General features: G+C 41.0%; 1 protein-coding gene across 5 annotated transcripts in view; it reads left to right on the top strand.

Moving 5' to 3' along the window:
* The window catches only part of plekhg4b (pleckstrin homology domain containing, family G (with RhoGef domain) member 4B), a 178,841-nt gene that overhangs the window by 63,082 nt on the left and 95,985 nt on the right, over nt 1-19,774 (top strand). For all 5 annotated transcript variants that reach the window (XM_072560563.1, XM_072560559.1, XM_072560561.1 and 2 more), the window contains exon 2: nt 10,934-11,131. In XM_072560563.1, the coding sequence (XP_072416664.1) occupies nt 10,934-11,131 (198 nt within the window). The remainder of the gene's footprint in view (nt 1-10,933; nt 11,132-19,774) is intronic.

The following is a 19,774-nucleotide window of genomic DNA, read 5'->3' as shown; positions in this document are numbered from 1 at the left end:
CACCCCCAACCTCATTCTGTCTGGAGTTTTGCATTCAGTGCATAGGCCTTGGAGATGGTGGAGCGCAAATTAGCAGAATATACTGGGAGTTAAAAGAATTCAAATATGAGAATGGGAGTATACATTTTGCCATGTATTCCCTTGTTTAGCGAAGGGGGTGGACTGGCCAAATCCAGATATTTAAAACATTTGAAGGTTTCAAAGTGGTAGATAGAGAGAAGTGGACTCACTTGTCCTGCCCCCATGGAGACAGGATTAAAGGCAAGGTTGGTGGACTGGAGGGGTTTGGAAAGTAAAGAGCAACCTCATTGTGATTTCTCTCTCATGCGAAGTTGCTTCTGAGGGGACCTTCTCAGGGGTCAGGCTGGTGAAAAGATTGGGCACCCATTCCACGGAGGCGAGTAGCAAATTACTGATCTAGGTCTCAGTCTGGCACCTATTTGTAAAATGCCTGAACTGCCCTGTTGCTGAATGTGGGGGCCACTAGCTCACTGGGAGTGGTGAACCCTGAAGACGTCTGAGAGCAGGATTGTCACTGGGTTGGAGGGTCCGTGTCATATTATCAGGGCTGCTTGTCTGCCAAGTTGGAATCACAACCAGGTCCGATGCTAAAGCGAGTCTTATTTATAGCTCTGTGAACATTGTAATTCCTTGGTTCCAATATCAGTACAGCTCAGTCAGGACACCTCTATGTTTCCATGTTGACAATAGCGTTATGGTTCCAGTCTGCCTCAGTGGTGCTCACCTTTCCTGATGGCTACATCGACCCCAGAGCTGTGGTCTCTCTGTTTGGGGCACCCGTATCAGGAGCCCATCTGCCATCCTGACTGGAATGGTGAGCATGGCAGAGACCAGTTTAGAGAACATGCCCCAGAAGAATGCGATGCCAGTTATGCTGCGGAATGTTTGGGTTCAGAACTTCCTATCGGCTCAGTGACAGGATTCCGACTCCAAAGACAGATTCCTGCTTCTTATTTCCTCTGAATAAAGGAACACAGGAACGTAATGTTAAAATGAGAGCTGGGCTGTTCAGAGGTGAGACGTGGAAGCATTCCTTCACTCCAAAGGAGGTGGGAATTGTTTTGCCTCTTAAAAAGCTGTGGATGATGGATGGTAGCTTATAAGACTGAGATGGCTGGACTGTGCTGAGTTACAGGTGCTAAGGGGTCTGGAGCAATGGTGGGTCAATGCTTTAAAAGGTGCCCATCAGTCACTTCAACTGAATAACCTCCTCCTGCTCCTTTCTTCATTTTCTAATTATTTAAGCAAAATAAATAAATGATTAATGTTCAATTTTTAATATTATGAAGATGTATAGTGCATAACTATTCTCAGAAATGCCCCACAGTACTTCCTAATAAGCCACTAATGAAGCATAGTGAAGCAGATTGTCATTACTATATTGTCTGTGGAGAGGCCCGTGAACAATGAGGTGATGACCTAGTTTCTTTTGGAACTGATGGGTAAAGTAAGAATGCAGATCTGGGCACCAAAACAGCTCCCCCATCTTCTCAAAATAGAATGTGAGACTCTTCGTACCTTCTCAGTCTATACATAAAAAACAGGCAGAGCTTTTATTTAACAATATGGTATTTCAAAAGATGCTGAACAGTTGCTTTACCTTTTTATAAGCAAGATTAGGGAGTAATCTCTATCCCCATAAGACAAGCACAAAGCAGCATTGTTATTTTAGCTATGTAACCAACTTTAATTTAGAACGAGAAAGAGTTAGTGTTGGGATTATTGCAAAGAGCACATTTGACTTGTTTACAAATGTTCAGGAACATTGTGTTGAATTATCAGAAATAGCATGTCACTATAATTAATTATAGCGATTAAAAGTAATTTGTATGTGTAAAGTTAGTTTATGAGAACAAATATGCTCTGCTGCCTGGTCTCTGGAAATAGCACCTGCATATTGCAGTTAGTCAGGGCTGAATAATGTCTGTTGTACAGTTAGATAGATGTCCTGGAGTTTTGATAGATTGTCATGTGGAGTGGGGAATTCTTGTTTGTCTCTTGGATGAATATGAAATTTATTACCACGTAGAGCAATTGAGGCAAACAGCACAAATGCATTTAAGGGGAAGATAAACATCAGATGTAAATAAACAATGAAAAGTAGGAATGATAGGGTGAGATGAAGTGGATTGGAAGAGAGCTCATGTTGAACATAAGCATTGTCATTGATCCTTGGGCCAAATGGTCTGTTTCTGTCCTCCATATTCTACGCAGTTTTATAGAAAGTGTAATGGATGCAATCAAAGGGAAAAGGAACAGGGAGCTTTATGGTTTCCTGTTTATTATCCCATTGTAAATCCTGTTTCTGTTTCAAATTCAAAGCAAGCAGACTGAATGACTGCAGACAGTTTGCTGACTGGACAGTCCCATACTGTCTTGGCAAGAATGAACAGTTTACTGATGTCATAATGTCTTCTGGGAATGTACACCTGAAGACAGGATATTCCATGGTTAAAAAGTGTCATATCCTTGGAATCTTTCAATTTACAGTGTACTTGCTTGCATTAAGCCTATATTGTACATGCAAGGACAAGACTTGACTGGGCCAAATACCTATGACTTCATGGATATCCCCTCAACATCCTCCCTATCCTTTGCAATCTCCTGGATGCAAAAATACAAATGAGGTTACAGTTTCTTGGGGGACAAGATATTTGCCAAATCTCATTCAACAGATTCTGTTTCAGTTGTGAGTCCAGATATTTTGCCAACTTGATTTTGAACTCCCCAGTGTCCAACTTCCAATGGGATCATCTCTAGCATGGGAATACAGAGACCAGTTAAAGCAGACACCAGCATTTACCCAACTGAGATCTCAGCACAGAGCAGAATTGAAACTGTCACTATATACTTCAGCATTCAACCAATTTATGGAACCACTCATCGAACCATCAGGACTGACTGTTCCATTTTTTTTCTTATGTTTTACTTGTGTTCACCTCTGCAAGTTTACCACATTTTTAATATCTCTAGACTAAAACTGGCTTCAAGGCCAATCCTGCTAGATGCCTCATCCTCCACTTTCCATAAACTTGAAGCCATTCAAACTTCTGTTGCCCATATTCTAACTTACATCAGTCACATTAACCCATAAGTGGAGAGTATGGTGCTGGAAAAGCACAGCCAGTCAGGCAGCATCCAAGGAGCAGGAGAATCAAAGTTTCAAGCATAAGCTCTTCTTCAGTGGTCACTTTCTCCCACATTAACCCATAACGCTATGCTTGCTGGCCAACAGTATCTCTTGGAATGGCACTACGCTGATAGTAAAAAGTTTATTCCCTTGTTCACGCTCTGTGACATCACTCTTTTCTATGTTTGTCATTCTTCCAATCCAGGGCATTGGTGAAACTGCATCTCAAATACTTTGTACAGGTTTTTAGTTCTTACTTAGAGAAAGATGTAAATGCACTGGAGTTGGTTCAGAAGAAATTTAATAGACTGTTACCTGAGTAATCCTAAGAAGATCGTTGGACAGGCTGGGCTTGTTTCCACTGGAGTTTAGAAGTATAAGGGGTGACTTGATTGAGTGGTTAAAATGTTAAGAGGCCATGACAAGGTGGAGTTGAAAGGGAGGTTTCCTCTTATGGTTGAGTGCAGAACTAATTTCGACTTTAAGGGTTTCCCTTTTCAGAGATGTATTTTCTCTGAGTTGTGCAAATGTTGAACTCTCTGTCTCAGAAGGTGCTGAAGGCAAAGTAATTAAATGTTTTTCAGACAGAGGTAGATTAGACAAAGGAAGTAATGAGGATCTAGTGTTATGTGGTGGGATTGTGTGCAGGCCTTTATTGAATGGCAGGCTTGAGGGACTGAGTTGTCTGTTTTTGCTCCTGTTTTGTATGTTTGTTTGTTCAACAACTCTTTGATAAGTTGGAGCTCCTCTAACTCTTACACATCTCTTCTAGTCATGCTTTCGGCTGTACAGTCATAGAGTCATACAGCACAGAAACAGACGTTTTAGTCCAACTTGTCAATGCCAACCGAGTTTTCCAAACTAAACTAGTCTCACTTGTCTGTATTTGGCCCAAATTCCTCTAAACCTTTCCCATTCCCATTCATCTATCTAAATATCTTTTAAATGTTGTAACTGTACCTGTATCTACCACTTCCGCTGGCAGTTCATTCTACAAATGAACCATTCTCTGTGTGAAAACATTGTCCCTCAGGTCCTTTTTAAATCTTTCTCCTCTCACTTACATCTTCTGATTTTGAACTCCCCCACCCCATGGAAAAGAGCTTTGCTATTCACCTTATCCATGCCCCTCATGATGTTATAAAACTCTATAAGGTCACCCTTCAAACTCCTATGCACCTTTTGAATAAACTCTCAGTTTATTCTTCTGATTAATACCCTGTGGTCTTGGCAACATTCTGGTAAATCTTTTCTGAACTCTCTCCAATTTTCAGCTCTAGAATTTCGTCCATAAACCTCTCTGCCTGCCTTTCCTCTTTTATGACTCATCTTAAAACTTAGCTCTTCTTTCTACATTAGGAGGGCAAGTTGTTGTTGACCACCTTTTTAAATGAAGATTTTTGCATGTGATATTATATGGCAGGAACTGAGAATTAGGAGAAAGTGAGGAGATGCTGGGGATCAGAGTCGAGAGTGTGGAGCTGGAAAAGCACAGCAGGTCAGGCAGCATCTGAGGAGCAGGAGAGTCAACGTTTCGGGCATAAGCATCAGGAATCAGGACTTATACCTGAAACATTGATTCTGCTGCTTCTTGGATGTTGCCTGACTTGCTGTGCTTTTCTAGGAATTGAGATTTGTAGAGTGTCCTTCTTGATCAGGCAGTGCTCCGAAAGCTAGTGCTTCCAAATAAACCTGTTGGACTATAACCTGGTGTTGTGTGATTTTTTTTTTAACTTGTCCACCCCAGTCCAACACCGGCACCTCCACATTTTTGTTCATGACATTCCAAAGTGGATTAGAGCGTGTGAAGTCCTACTGAAACATAATGGCTGTTGGCATGTTGAAAAAGCACTGGCCTATTTTTGATGGTCACTGAAGCTTAGATATTTTTTCGGAGACCAGGGATAATTCCCCTCCTTGTCTTCAAAGTAGTGCAGTATAGGATCATGTTTGCCTACCTGACAGGGCCTTGGGTTAGCATCTCAACACTAAAAGGCACAGTCCATGACAAATGTGGAACTCTGTCAGTGCTGTGTAGGATTGACAGCCCAAACTTTGTTCAAGTCTCTAGGGCGGGGCTTGAACTTCCACCTTTCAGGGGAGTTAATGTAAAAATACAAAATGCTAGGGGAGAAAAGCACTGGTCTTTAAAATATAATTACGTGAGAGTATAAAGTTCCTGGGAGTGATGATCACCAACCATCATTTTGATTCACCCACGTTGACACTGCGATCAAGAAAGGGCATTGAAGAAAGACCTGTCCTAGGTGGCCCCCAGCGATGCCATAAAAATGGTTATTTGGCGGGACTTTTTCAAATGTGGATCTCATCCACTTTACACTCACTGGAGGTCGCCTTTGTCCTTTTACAACCCATTTACTTCCTGTCATATTGGAGAGTACAGAGACAACATTCAAGGAAAAGGTCATGAGGCAACAACATTTATTGAGAGTGAGGCACTTTATTCTAGAAAAGGAAGGCTAAATACGATCTTTAAAATTGTGAAGGGATTCAAAAGGGCAGACAAAGGCAAAATATTTTGATTTGCAGGATAGGCCAAAACCAAGAACTCTAAATGTAAAATAGCCATTAATGAGTCCAATAAGAAAGCTTTAATAAACATTTTTAAAAACACAGTATGTCAAGAAAGTGGACCCACTACTACAAGTGGTAATTGAGACAAGTCATAAAGGGGCGCTTTAGGAAGAACGAAGGAAGAATATATGGATATAAGAAGATAAAATAGATGCATAAATACCAGTATATACTAAATAAAAATCAAATTAACTGCAGATGCTGTAAATCAGAAATAAAAACAGAAGTTGCTGGAAAAGCTCGGCAGGTCTGGCAGCATCTGTGCAGAGAAATCAGAGTTAACGTTTCAGTTCTGGTGATCCTTCAGGTCAAACAGCCTGCTTCAGTGCAGCAGATACAATGCAGTTTTGGATAATTCAGCAAATAGTAAACAAAAGAAGTACAACAAATAAAGCAGCCTTTCAGGGAAAGCACTAAGTACTATCGTTATGGCAACTAACTGTGAATTCACAAAGCTTTTTTTTAAAGTGAAAAGAAAATTATTCAGAAAGAAGCAACTCTGGAGTATAATAGCAAATTAAACAAATAGCAGAAACCAATTCAAGTAATTTCCTTAGCACTTGCAGCAGAAATTGATCAGGAGCAATCATACCTCATTAAAATACAACATCATTAACAACCCATACCTCTTACATAAAGAGATTCTGCACTACAAGGTTATAAATGATGGATTTTAATGTTGAAGACAATTGCGTGTAACAAGCAACGTATTTACATATCAGGTATCTGACTTAATAGCTCTCTTGCTGTTCTCTGTTATATGAGTGAATGTAAATTTAGTGTTTACTTATGAAGTTCCAAAGCTTACAAAATTGCATTAAAATATTACCAGAAAAAGAGAAAGAATAACCTTAATGTAATGCCTATCATGACCACATCAGGCTTCAAAGTAGTGTACTTTCAAGCAAATTAAGCACTTTAACATATGCGTACTGCTGTAATATAGGAAATGTGGTGACCAATTGGAACACATATCGCTCCCACAATACAATGTAATAACAGATGGATAGTCTTTAGATAGATATTGATTGAGGGATAAATATTGGCCAGGACAGAAGTTCTTCAAAAATGTGCCAAATGATCTGCAAGCCACCTGACGGGGTTGGCAGATTTTTGGTTTAATGCATCATTGAAAGGAGACGAGAGAAGGAGAAAAGAAAAGTCAGATTTCTATGCAGTTTCTGAAAGTGGTTGAAACAGGATGGGCACAGAGTTAGAACGATATGCTTGTGTGGTGGATAATGACCAACAAGAGCTGGTTGAACAGACTGGTCCATCTCTAGATTGCAATTTTGATGCTGTTCTCTGTAGCATACAGGTGAGCCTCTTTGGCAGAGGTGCTAATTTGATTAGAACATTAAACTGGGAAGCTGAAGATCCTACAGTGGCATTGGGAAAGAAACAGAGAAGACTGTTTCAGGTAACAAGGTTGGACAACTGGGAAGTGAGCAGTCATTCAGACAGGATGAGTTTGAGTGGTGAATGGAGGAGATTGAAGCTAGATCTTCAAAAAAGAAGAGCTCACATCATTTGTGAGGAAGGTAAAGGTACTTCTGTAATTGGTGGTATTCTGAGTGAATTGCTGAGAAATTTGAGGTGTATCTTGGTCACATCTCCCATATGATGTGTATTGTGATTCAGTTGACCACAGTTTTCATGTTGATGCATGTTTATCTAATGTTTACCTCAATCTGGATGACAGTGTTCAAAGCAAATATTGTAGACTGTTAACTGGAGTAAGGAAAATTTCCATTTGTTTGCTTAAAATCATAGAATGCTGTGATTTTATTCTCTTAGAAGGTAACTGAAATTTCAAACTTCATCCACTTTGAACAAAAAGTTAGCAATGGTTAGCTGATTGTCACCAAACTTAGGGGTTCTGTTCTGGGATGGTCACAAGTCAAACATACCAGTAAATCATAAAATGCACACAGCAAATATGCTGGAAAGAATAGACAGATGCATGGTCCTTTTATTTTGTATGAATTTCTCATTTACAAACTTCAAGTGACTGTGACGGCCACTTCAGGTCTTTGAGAGTTTTGATCAATGAGACGATTATACCTCAAACACAGATTGAGCAATAGGTTTTACCACATGATTTGAACATTTGTTGCAGTGTGAATTACCTCAATTTTAAATAGAATAATGGCTTCTACCTGCAAGCTATTCCTCATGGACACAGGATATGAATGTGTTGAACTTTAGACCCATAAACCCTTGGCATGGCAAATGTGAGCCTGTGCCAACACAGTGCCACTCTGAAAAATAATCCTGCAGCCTGCCTTCTGTTCTTCCTGATAAAAACTGGTGGGAGAGGTACATCACTCATAGCAGGAAAGGAATTGAGTTAATTCATATTATGAACAGATAATATAAAAGGTGTTTTCATTCCATTTCCTTCTAGGAGCATTTTCAGTTGCCATCAGTAAATCATCCAGTTATCGACAGATTAGTGCTCATGAACCTATCCTTTATTTCAAAAGTTCTGTCGTGCAATTCAGAGAAGTATCATACAGTAATATATTCTACACGGTACATAGGTTACTAAAATGGTATTATGTTTTGCTGTGTTTTAGTTGAATTTAATTTGATTTATTATTGTCACATGTACTGGGGTACAGTGAAAAGCATTGCCTTAGCATTTTAGTGAATCCCCACTGCACCCCCTCCAGTGCCATTACATCCTTCCTGTAGGCTGTTTGGGTTTGAGTAAATAGACTTGAGAGAGAAAAACTAATAGATTCAGATCAATGCATAATGCACTGGAGCCTGGGTTCAAGGCCCACCATAGCAGATGGGGAAATTTGAATTCAATAAAAATCTCCAATAAACAACTGCCCTAATGGTGTCCACTGAGAGATATCTTAAATAAAAAGAGGCTTTTTTTTTACACAGAGGGTGGTTCGCATGTGGAGTGAACAACCTGAGGAAGTGGTGGATGTGGGCACAATTACACATTTAAAAGACATTTGGATGGATGCATTAAACAGGAAAGGATTTGGAGCGATATGGGTCCAGAGCAGGCAGATGGGACTAATTAGTTTGGGATTATGTTCAGCATAGACTGGTTGGACCAAAGGGTCTGCTTCAGTGTTGTATGACTCGATGACTATAACATGCTTTACAGACAAATCATAATGGACAAGTATGTCACGGTAACAGTACAGCGTGCAGAATACAATGTTACAGCTGCCGAAGATGCAGTGAAAGATCAACATTAACATTAAAGAGGTCCAATCAAAAGTCTGATAAAGGCAGGGAAGAAGCTGTTCAATAAATCTCTTGGTAGAAACTTTCATAGCTTTTGCCTGACAGAAGAGGGTGGAATAGAGTGTAACCAATGTGGGAACGGTCTTTGATTAAGTTGATTGCTTTCCTGAGTCAATGGGAAGTATAGATGAAGTCAGTGGATGGGATGTTGGTTTGCACGATGGACTGGGCTGTGTTCACATCTCTGTCGTTTCTTACAGTCTTGGGTAGAGCAGTTGCCCTCCCACACTGCTGTCTCCAGAAAGGGTGCTTTCTATGGTTCATCTATAAAAACTTGCAAAAGTCATTGTGGACATGCCAAATTTCCATAGCCTCTTGAGGACTTAAGGGCATTGCGATCAGTTGGCAGCTGAGTGCATGGAGAAGCAGGTCACAGCATCCTTGGCAAACATTGAGAGTATTAGCAAACTGATTTCTTAAAAGCATGAAAAAGGACAATATAAATTATATTTATAGATGAAGTGACCTTAACAGCAATTTGTAACAAATGCCCTGTCCAATTATTGAGCAATCCTGACTCATATGGTCAGGTGCAGGGAGTGCAGACTTTGGGCAAGAATTGAGAAACTGGCCATCCTGGACTCTTGGGAAGCTTTGTACCTTCCAGTTGGATGCATTATTGTTAAAATTCTAGACTACTGCTTTACAATGAAGCTACCAGAACAGTCAATTGATGTTGCCACAGGACAGTGCCAACCATGGCTCAGTGGGCATCACTCTTGCCTCCTGAGTAGGGAGTACACTGGTTTGAAGCTCATTCCTGTGGCTTAAATGCATAATCAAGGTGGATGCTCCGGCTACCAACCCTGAGGAGTGTGTAATGTTTGAGCATGTTGTCATTTGGGTGCAATATTAAATTGGTGCCACGTCTGTTCTCTCAAGCGTATATAGAATCATACAGCACAGAAACAGACCCTTTGGTCCAACCAGTTCATGCTGATCATAATCCCAAGTTAAACTAGTCCCACCTGCCTGCTCCTGACCCGTATCCTCCAAATCTTTCCTATTCATGTACTTAGCCAAGTGTTTTTTAAACGTTGTAACTGTGCCCACATCTTCCACTTTTTCAGAAAGTTCATTCCACATTTACCCTAGTGTCTTTTTTTAAACTCTCTCCTCTCACCTTAAAAATATGTTCCCTAGTCTTGAAGTCCTCCATCCTATGGAAAAGACACCTACAGTTCACCCTATCTAGCCTATTCACCCTCCTGATTTGATAAATCGCTGTAAGGTCCCCTCTCAACTTCCTTTGCTCCAGTGAAAAAGGTCCCGGTCTATCTCTCCTTTTCTTAATAACTCAAACCTACTGTACCCTGTAACATCCTGATAAATCTCTTCTGAACCCTTGCCAGTTGAATAATATCCTTCCTATAATGGGGCGACCAAAACTGGACACAGTACTTCAGAAGAGGCCTCACCAATGTCCAGTACAACCTCAACATGACTTCCCATCTTTTATACTCTGAGCAAGGAAGGCAAGCATACTGTATGCTTTTTTAACTATCTTGTCTACATGAGATGCAAACTTCAAAGAACCCCTACATCCTTCAGTTCTACAACATGTGAGATTTCCATGGTTTTGTAGAAAAGTAGTGGATTGCTCCCTGATATTATGGCCAATATTTAGCCCTCCACCATCACAACTAAAACAGATGATCTTGTGATTAACACACTGATGTTGCTGGGAGCTTGCTGTTCAGAAATCCGTTGGCGCATTGCTTTAACAACAATGTTCTTTATGTGCTTTTGGATGTCCTGAGCTTGTTAAATGTCCTATTTAAATGCAAATCTTTCTTTCTATTGATTTACCTTCAAATTAGAACATTTTTGAAACGGTCTCCACACTTTTTCAGCTCAGAACATGCTCTGAAACTATTGACAGATGATTCACTCCTGTTTGTGTTTCCCTTGTAGGACTCGGAGTCCCTTGACACCTACATTCAGAACACTCTTTCGGCTCTCTACCCACCATTCGAAGCTACTGCGGCCACTGTCCTGTGGCAGCTGTTCCACTTGGTGGAGAGGTCATATCGAGGGGACGGGCTCCGCTGTCTGATTGATTTCCTCGTTCCCGCCAAGAGAATCCTGCAGTGCATTCAACAGGAAACATGTGTAAGTAAAGGGTCACCCCACGAAACAAGACCTTTCATTGTTGATGGCTTAGGGAACACAATAATACAACAGGAATCTTGAATACAGCAATTTTAGTCTGGCTAGAATAAAGTGGATTTAGTTAGTAGAGTCCTGTTAAATCCTGAACCAGTCATGCATGATAGTGAGAAGTAATGTTTAAGCAGGTCTCCGATTTCATGGAGTTACTTTCAGAGTTCAGGTCTCCAGGCAAATTGCATTCTTCCTAATGGAGAAACTTGAGGATTAAATATTTTTGAGAGATTTACTGAACAGAGTAATGATTCTGTTGCGGTGCAGGCTGGAATTTAGAGGCAAAAGGTAGAACGGATTTTCTTCCTTATTTTGCCCCATATTCATCCTTGAGGAGTCACCAAGGTTGGAGACCCACGCCAGAGCATAAAATCTTGGTTGAGAATTCTTTGCAGTGCAGAGGGAATGCTAAATTGTTCAAGGTGCTGTCTTTTAAGTGTGACATTAAACTGTCGCTCCAAATACTCTAAAGCCTCCTCAGTATTCTGGCTAATGTTTAGCCCAAAGCTAGCGTCACTAATTGGCTGAGTGGGTGATACTCGAGAGGTGTTTTTGTATCGAGTCCCCTGCTGTTTATAGGATATATAATTAATCTAGATTTGAACGTGAGAGGGTTGATCAGTAAATTTGTGGATGGTTGGAAAATTGATAAGGTGTTAAATAATGAGACAGCTAGCTTTAGACTAAATTAGACAATATGGAAACAGGCCCTTCAGCCCAACAAGTCCACACGCAACCTCTCAAGAGTAACCCACCCAGAACCATTCCCCTACCCTACATTTATGAATTCAACTAACATTATGGGCAATTTAGCATGGCCAATTCACCTGATCTGCACATCTTTGGACTCTGGGAGGAAACTGGAGCACCCGGAGGAAACCCACATAGACACAGGGAGAATGTGCAAACTCCACACAGATAGGGAGGGATCCCCAAGGCAGGGATCAAACCCAGGTCCCTGGCGCTGTGAGGCTGTAGTGCTAACCACTGAGCCACCATGCCACCCTGATTACATGGGGATATAGATGGATTGGTCAGATGACCAAATAAAATTCACTCTGGATTAATGTGAGGTGATGAAACTGGCCAGGGGAAACAAAACAAGGGAATACGTGATGAATGGTAGGGCCCTGGGAGGCACTGAGGATCAGGGGGAACCTTGGTGTGCCGATGCAACACTTTCTTAAAGTAGCAGGACAGATAGATAGTGGTAAATGCGTCATATGATAGTGTTGTCCTTATTGGCCGAGACATAGAATTTAACAGCGTGGAGGTTGTGTTGGAGCTGTGTAAAGTGTTAGTTAGGCCACAGATGGAGTATTGTTTTCAATTCTGGAATTTCACATGAGGAGCGATATGATGCACTGGAGAGGATGCAGGGTAGATATATCAAAATGTTGCCTGGGCAGGAGAGTTTCAGTTATAAAGAGAGATTAGACAGATTGGGGTTGTTTTGCATGGAGCAGAGTTGAGACTATTTGAAACGTATAAAATTATGAGGGGCATGGATGGGGTGGACAGGAAGAAACATTTCACTGTGGTGGAAGGATCAATGACCAGGGGATATAGATTTAAGGTAATGGGCAGAAGGTTTAGAGGGGATGTGAGGAAACTGTCTTCACCCAGAGGGTGGTGGGAATCTGGAACTCATTGCCTGTAAAGATGGCAGAGGCAAAAACCCTCATAAAATTTAAGAAGTGCACATTTAGATGTGCACTTGCAGTATCTAGGCATACAAGGCTATGGGTTATGTGCTGCAAAATGGCATTTGAATATTTAGGTGCTTGATTTTGACTGTCTTGGACTTGATGGACTGAAGAATCTTGTTCTATGCTGCAGATCTCTATGTCTATATGACTTGACAATTAATGTAGTTTATCTGGTCATTATCACCTTGCAAATTTGTGAGAGTTTGTTGTATAGAAATTGGTTTCTGCATTCTCTATAGTACAACAGTGACTATACACCCAATTTATTTCTTTGACTGTAAAGCTGTTCAGGATATTCTGTTCTATAAAGTTGCTCTATAACGTGGAATTCAGTTCTCTTCCTAGTTGACTGCTTGCTATACTGTTCACTAATAAAAAAGAAAAAGAAATTAAAATGTGGGTAAGGAGTGGTGGCAAGTGGTAGTGAGGTCGGCGTGGAATACTAATATCTGACTAATTTACTTCTACCATTTTCCAAAAGAATTGGCAGCAGTCCTGAGCATGTAGGAGTGGGATTGTCTGAACTGAAAGCTGAGAATCACACTGGAAACAAAAAGCTTTTTAAAAGGTGCTTTCTAAGATAAGACATAGAAAAATGAGAAGTCAGTACGGGAAGTTCTCAAATGCTGCTCAATGAATAGCAGTCGGTGAGAGAGTCTGATGTGTTTGACATAAAAACAAATACGGCTAGAAACATTCAAGGCTTTAGGCAGCATCTATTGGGAGAGAAATATAAAGATAACATTTCGCATCTTTAGCTGAGCAAGATCTACATACTCTACTGAAAACAACAAATGCTGGAGATCAGAGCGGGTCAGATAGCATCCATGGAGAGAGAGCAAGCTAATGTTCTGAGCCTAGATGACTGCTTTAGCTCTGATGTTCAAAGTGTGGAGGGCTTAGCCTTTCTGCTATAGATTGGGCTTTCAAAGATTGTGAGTTGGGAAATAACAACATAAGGGTCCAAATCAAAGAACATACATGGATCAAACTCAACAGAATAATTAATAATCAGGCGATTTATCATCATGGTCTGGAAAGTCCATTTGTAGTGTGAGTTATTAAACACAGCTTGCTTGGCAGGAGTGCGGAACAGACAGCAATTTGAAAAAAAAAGATTGTACATGCCTTTCACATTACAAGAAGTTCAAAGGCAGTAAAGCACCTTTGAAGTGTAGGCACTGTTTCTAATCTCCGATACAGCAGCCAATTGGCACTCAGGAAGATCCCAAAAAACAGCAATATGATAGTGGCCATAATAACAGCAAATGATCCATTGTTAGTGATTGGGAAGTTTGGATGGGACATCAGAAGGAATTACTCTGCTGTTCTTTGAATAGTGTTCTGGGGTTCTTTGACGGGCCTTATTTTGTTTGTTTGTGGGTTGAGAGTCTCGCTGCCTAGGCCAGCGTTTATTGCCCATCCCAGGGGCAGTTAAGAGTCAACCACATAGCTGTGGGTCTGGAATTACATGTAAAGGACATCAGTGAACCAGATGTTTTTTCCAACAATAGATTAATGGTCATCATTGGACTCTTAATTTCTAGATTTTAAAAAATTGAATTTAAATTCCACCATCTGCTAGAACAGGATTTGAACCCAGGTCTCTAGAACATTACCTGGGTCTCTGGGTTAGCAGTCCAGTGATATTACTACCAGGTCATCAACTTCCCAGTGATTGGATGCCCTGGAGATTAGGGCCATCCATCACTACAGGCCTTTCTGTTCCCATTGGGTAAACTGACTGTGTGGGGTGTGAAAGCTGCTCAGTGTTTGATTAACTCTCCCTGTAAATCTCAAGGTGGTCCAGTTACTGAAGGCAGCATGTAACCTGACTTGCAGAGTCGAGACATGACCCAGGATGAATCTGTCCTGTGCCATTTGATTCATCTTGATTGGGAGTACAGGTGCCTTTGGGTGGAGAGAAGAGAAAAATCAGTCAGGGTTGCTTGCTGCTGGCCATTATCTATTGCCCCCTGCTGGAAACAATATGCATGTCAGGGTGTAACAAGGGTAGGTTCTTATTGTGGAATAACTCTCCACCACTTACTGCCGGCACTCACACAAGTAACAGTTACACAGCTAAGAGACGGGGAGCCATCTGATATCCAGGGAGTTGTAGCCCAGCAGCATATTTGACCAAGAAGAAGCAGCAAAACATTTTACCAGAAACTACATTTTTCCTGAATAACAGATGATCTTCAAAAGGCTATCAGAAATCTTTAACCATTCCCACCTGTTGAATGGTATTTCCTGACAGTTCCCAGTGGATTCACTTCTGAAGAGCTGTACTGCTTTTGGGGAAAATGAATTTATTGCGCATTTTAGTGAGGACTGAAAATCCAAAGGCTGTTTCATGGGCCCCCACCTGTAGCACAGGAGATGGTGTATACTCTGCTAGGACTTAGATGGAGTTTAGTTTAGATAAATGTGACATGTTGCATTTTGGTAAGGCAAGCCAGGGCTGAACTCATACAGTTAATAGTAGTGTCCTGGGGAGTGTTGTTCAAGAGAGAGACCTTGGAGAGCAGATGCATAGTTCCATGAAAGTAGCGTCACAGGTAGATAGTGTGGTGAAGAAAGCATTTGGCATGCTTAACTTCATTGGAGAGTGCAATGAATATAGGTATTGGGAAGTCATGATGTGCTTGTAGAGAACATTGGTAAGGTCACTTTCAAAATATAGCCAGCACATCTGGTAGCCCTTCTATTGGAAATATGTTGTTAAACTTATGAAGGTGCAGAAATAATTTACAAGGAGGGACTGGAGGGTTTGTGTTATTGGGAGAAGCTGAATAGACTTTTTTTCCCCCTGGAGCATCGGAGGCTGAGGAGTGACCTTTATAGAGTTTTATAAAGTCATGAGAGGCATGGATAGGGTGAATAGCCAAGCTCTTTATCTTAGGTTGAGGGAGTCAAAACTATCGGGCGTAGAGTTAAGGTGAGATGGAAAAGATTTAAAAAGGACCTGGGGGTAACCTTTTTACACAGGGTGGTGCGAGTATGGAACGAGCTGCCAGAGGTAGTGGAGGAGGCTGATAAAATTGCATCTGGATGGGTATAGAGGGATGTGGGCCAAATGCTGGCAAATGGGACTAGGTCAGATTAGGATGTCTGGTCGGCACACAATGAGTTGGATCAAAGGGTCTGTTCCATACTGAATGACTGTATGAGTTCTGAGTGAGTTTTCAGAGTTTTCTCTGAAGAGAATCTGTGGAACAAGTCCTTTATTCTTTTAAGGGTTCCTGCATATACCAGTTTCAAAATTAAACACACTGTGATTAGCTTTCCAATGAATGATTTTACTTGATAAAATCAAGTGAGCTAGTAAAATGGGATCATTGTGTAATTCTGATTATCTCACAGATTGGTGAACCCTTTGAAATGCAGACTGAAGCCTTTCTTCTCAGGAGTTAATAGGTGAAGACAATTATCTAAGTTGATGGGTAAATGAATAGTGCATTCTAACTGAAAGGCCTTATAGTCTTTGATTTTCTTTTGCTCTCACCAATTTTCTCCCTCCTCCACCCAAGGCTTTGACTCCTCAGTGGGGTAGTGTTTCTGTGAGTGCCAGTTCCCACTGATACTTTGATTTAAAGGATCATGATTCATGTATGAGCCTTGATTAACTTGCAGCCTATTTATGTATGTAGTCTTTAACATCATTTGTTCAATCATTCCCTCAATTAGTGCCTGGGCACTTGCATGTGCTTTTGGATCAGGATTGATAATCTTTACCAGCATCAGCTTGTGTACTTGCTTTCGGGCTGTCACCTTGAGGAACATTTAATATGTTGTGAAGGTGAATATAAGAGCAAAGAGGTTATGGTATAGCTGTAGAGAATGTTACCCATTGTACTCTATGCTACTCTCTCCCCACCCCCACCCTCCTCTAGCTTATCTCTCCATGCTTCAGGCTCACTACCTTTATTCCTGATGAAGGGCTTTTGCCCGAAACGTCGATTTCGCTGCTCGTTGGATGCTGCCTGAACTGCTGTGCTCTTCCAGCACCACTAATCCAGTATTTGGTTTTCAGCATCTGCAGTCATTGTTTTTACCTCGTAGAGAATGTTAGTTAAGTCACAGCTAGAGTGCTGTATGCAGTTCTGGTCGCCACACTACAGGAAGGATTGCGCTGGAGAAGGTGCGGAGGAGATTTGCTGAGATGTTGCCTGGGCTGGAATGATTTCACTGTGAAGAGAAACTCAATATGCTGGGGTTGTTTACCTTAGAGCAGAGGAGTAGGGGGCAGATTGGAGATGGAGATAAGATGGAGGCGAGTTGACCTGGAGGAAGGAAGTGAATGTACTGTAGCCAAGTTTGCAAGTGGCACAAAATAGGTAGAAAGTTGTGGGAGGGATACAATCAGTTCATCGAGAGATATTGATATGTCAAGTAAATGGGAAAGAAAATGACAATTTAATATTGGAAAATGCAAAGTTGTTCATTTTAGAAGCAAGAACAGAATTTTTAAACAGAGAAGAACTGCAGAAATCGACAACACAGAGGGACTTGTGGGTACTTGTGCCTGAGGCACAGAAGGCTAGCACACAGATGCTGCAGTAGTCAGGAAGGCTAGCGGAATGTTGGCCCTCATTTCAAGGGGGTTGGAATATAAGGGGTTTGACAGATTAAATACCGGAAGCATGTCCACCAATAGAGGGTGTAGTCTCAGAATTAAGGGGTGCCAATTTAAGACTGAGATGTGGAGGAATTTCTTCTGTCAGAGGGTCTAGAGTCTTTGGGACTCCTTGCCACAGAGCTGTGGAGCAGAGTCCTTGTGCAGTTTTATGGCTGAGATAGATTCTTGAACAGGAGCGGAATCCAGAATTATGGGGAAAGGGGAGAAAGGTGGATGTGAGGAATGTTGGATAGCCATGATTGTATTGAATAGTGGAGCAGGGCCAAATGGCCTACTCCCATTCCTTTTTGTTATAGTCTTAGGTACAAATGTTTGAGGGAAATAAACTGGTAGAAAGAGAAAACCTTTTCTCATCACTAGGGGGTCAATAACCAGGGGCACAGTTTGAAGGTGAGGAGATTTTAGGAAAAAATATCTTTACACAGAGGGCTGGAAGGTTTGGTAGAGGCAGGAACACTCAAGACATTTAAAAACCATTTAGATGACTATTTGACATGCCATTACATACAAGGCTGGAAAATAGGATTAGAGTAGATAGATGTTTGATGATCAACATGGACATAACAGGTTGAGGGGCTGCATTCTGTGCTATTTTTAAAAAAAATCTATCACCCTATAAAGGTTTTGTACATATAAAAATGGGTTACGTTTGACTTGCATGACGAATAACCCAAATTGCTTTACACTGAGTGGACTGCTTTTGCATTGTAATCACAGTGGAAAGGTTAGCAACATGACAGCTACTTTGCAGCAGACCTACAAGGACCAGACAAACAAAATTTTTGTCATGTTGATTTAGGAATAAATATTGGCCAGGATGCCATGGATGATTTCACTGCTTTTTTGAAATAATGCAGTAGGATCTGTTACATCTTCCTGAGAGACATTACCTTTGGGAAGAGCCATGCTCCTTCAATACTGCACTGGCGAATCAGTCTGATTATGTGCACATGTCTCTGAATTGAAATTTCATCATGACCTGTTGACTCAAATATGTTAACATAGATGTATACAGATAGGCATAGGTGCAGGTGAGCAGATGTTACTAGAAGATAAACAACCCAAACCAGTTGGTATAGTAAAGCTGGAAGATCAAAGATTTAAAATTCTGTCCTTGATATTTCATGCACTCACCTCCGTAAGCTCAAACTGCTAATCAAACTTGTACAAGCTTCATCCTGTGGCGATAGGGTGTTGTATGGTGTCCTTAATATGACTTTTAATAGATTTATCAAGTCATATCTAAATAAGCTGACTTAAGGAGGTATCGAATGCAGTGGATAAGTAAGTATCTGTCACAGAACACCTTTGATACAATAAGAAATTCTTCACAATACGGAAAGCGTATAGATTTGGGTCCTAATAGCGCGAGTAGAGAATTGGTTAGGTTTAAGGAGATAGGCAGTATGGATCTAGGGATTGTTAACACACTACTATTATAGCACAGGAGACCATTCTGCCCATCATGTCTGCACCAACTGTCTGAATGAGCATTTCAATTAATGTCGTTCTCTTGTATTCTCCCTGTATTCGTTCACACCATTAAATAGGCTGTGTTTATTGTCAATACCATTGCTGGGTGGCACAGAGAACCTGCATGTGCACAAGTGCAACTTTGTATGGTCACAGCGTGGCAACTGCCAGGAACAAAGATGGTGTCATCCATACAATCACACTACAGAGTGGGGTCAAACTTCAGATAGTGACTTTGGACAGGTTTTGAAATCAGTGATGTATCAATCTGTACTCGGAGTAAAATCTAATCAATTTTGTTTCTTTTACAAATTACTTTAAATCCTATTCTCAATCCTTGCACAATTGGGAAGAATGTTTTATCCACTATGTCCAACCCATCATGATTTTGAATACTTCTATCAAATCTCCTCTTGGCTATCTCTTCTCTGAGGAATGATTTGGAGCTGCTGGTATTGGACTGGGGTGTACAAAGTTAAAAATCGCACAACACCAGGTTATAGTCCAACAGGTTTAATTGGAAGCACCAGCTTTTGAAGTGCTGCTCCTTCATCAGGTGGTTGTGTGAGGGAGCAGCACTCCAAACGCTGGTGCTTCCAATTAAACATGTTGGACCAAAACCTGGTGTTGTGATTTTTAACTTTCTCTGAGGAAAATAGTCCTACCTTCTATTTTCACAACTGTAATTGAGATCATGAATGGAACCACTCTCATAAATCTTGGCTGTACCTCTGCACATGTTTTTACGTCATCTTAAATGTAGCATCT

The sequence above is a fragment of the Chiloscyllium punctatum genome, chromosome 41 (genome assembly GCF_047496795.1).
Source record: "Chiloscyllium punctatum isolate Juve2018m chromosome 41, sChiPun1.3, whole genome shotgun sequence".
Classification (NCBI taxonomy): Eukaryota; Metazoa; Chordata; class Chondrichthyes; order Orectolobiformes; family Hemiscylliidae; genus Chiloscyllium; species Chiloscyllium punctatum.
Note: the sequence above shows the minus strand (reverse complement) of the source record. Positions and strands in the feature narration are given on the sequence as shown.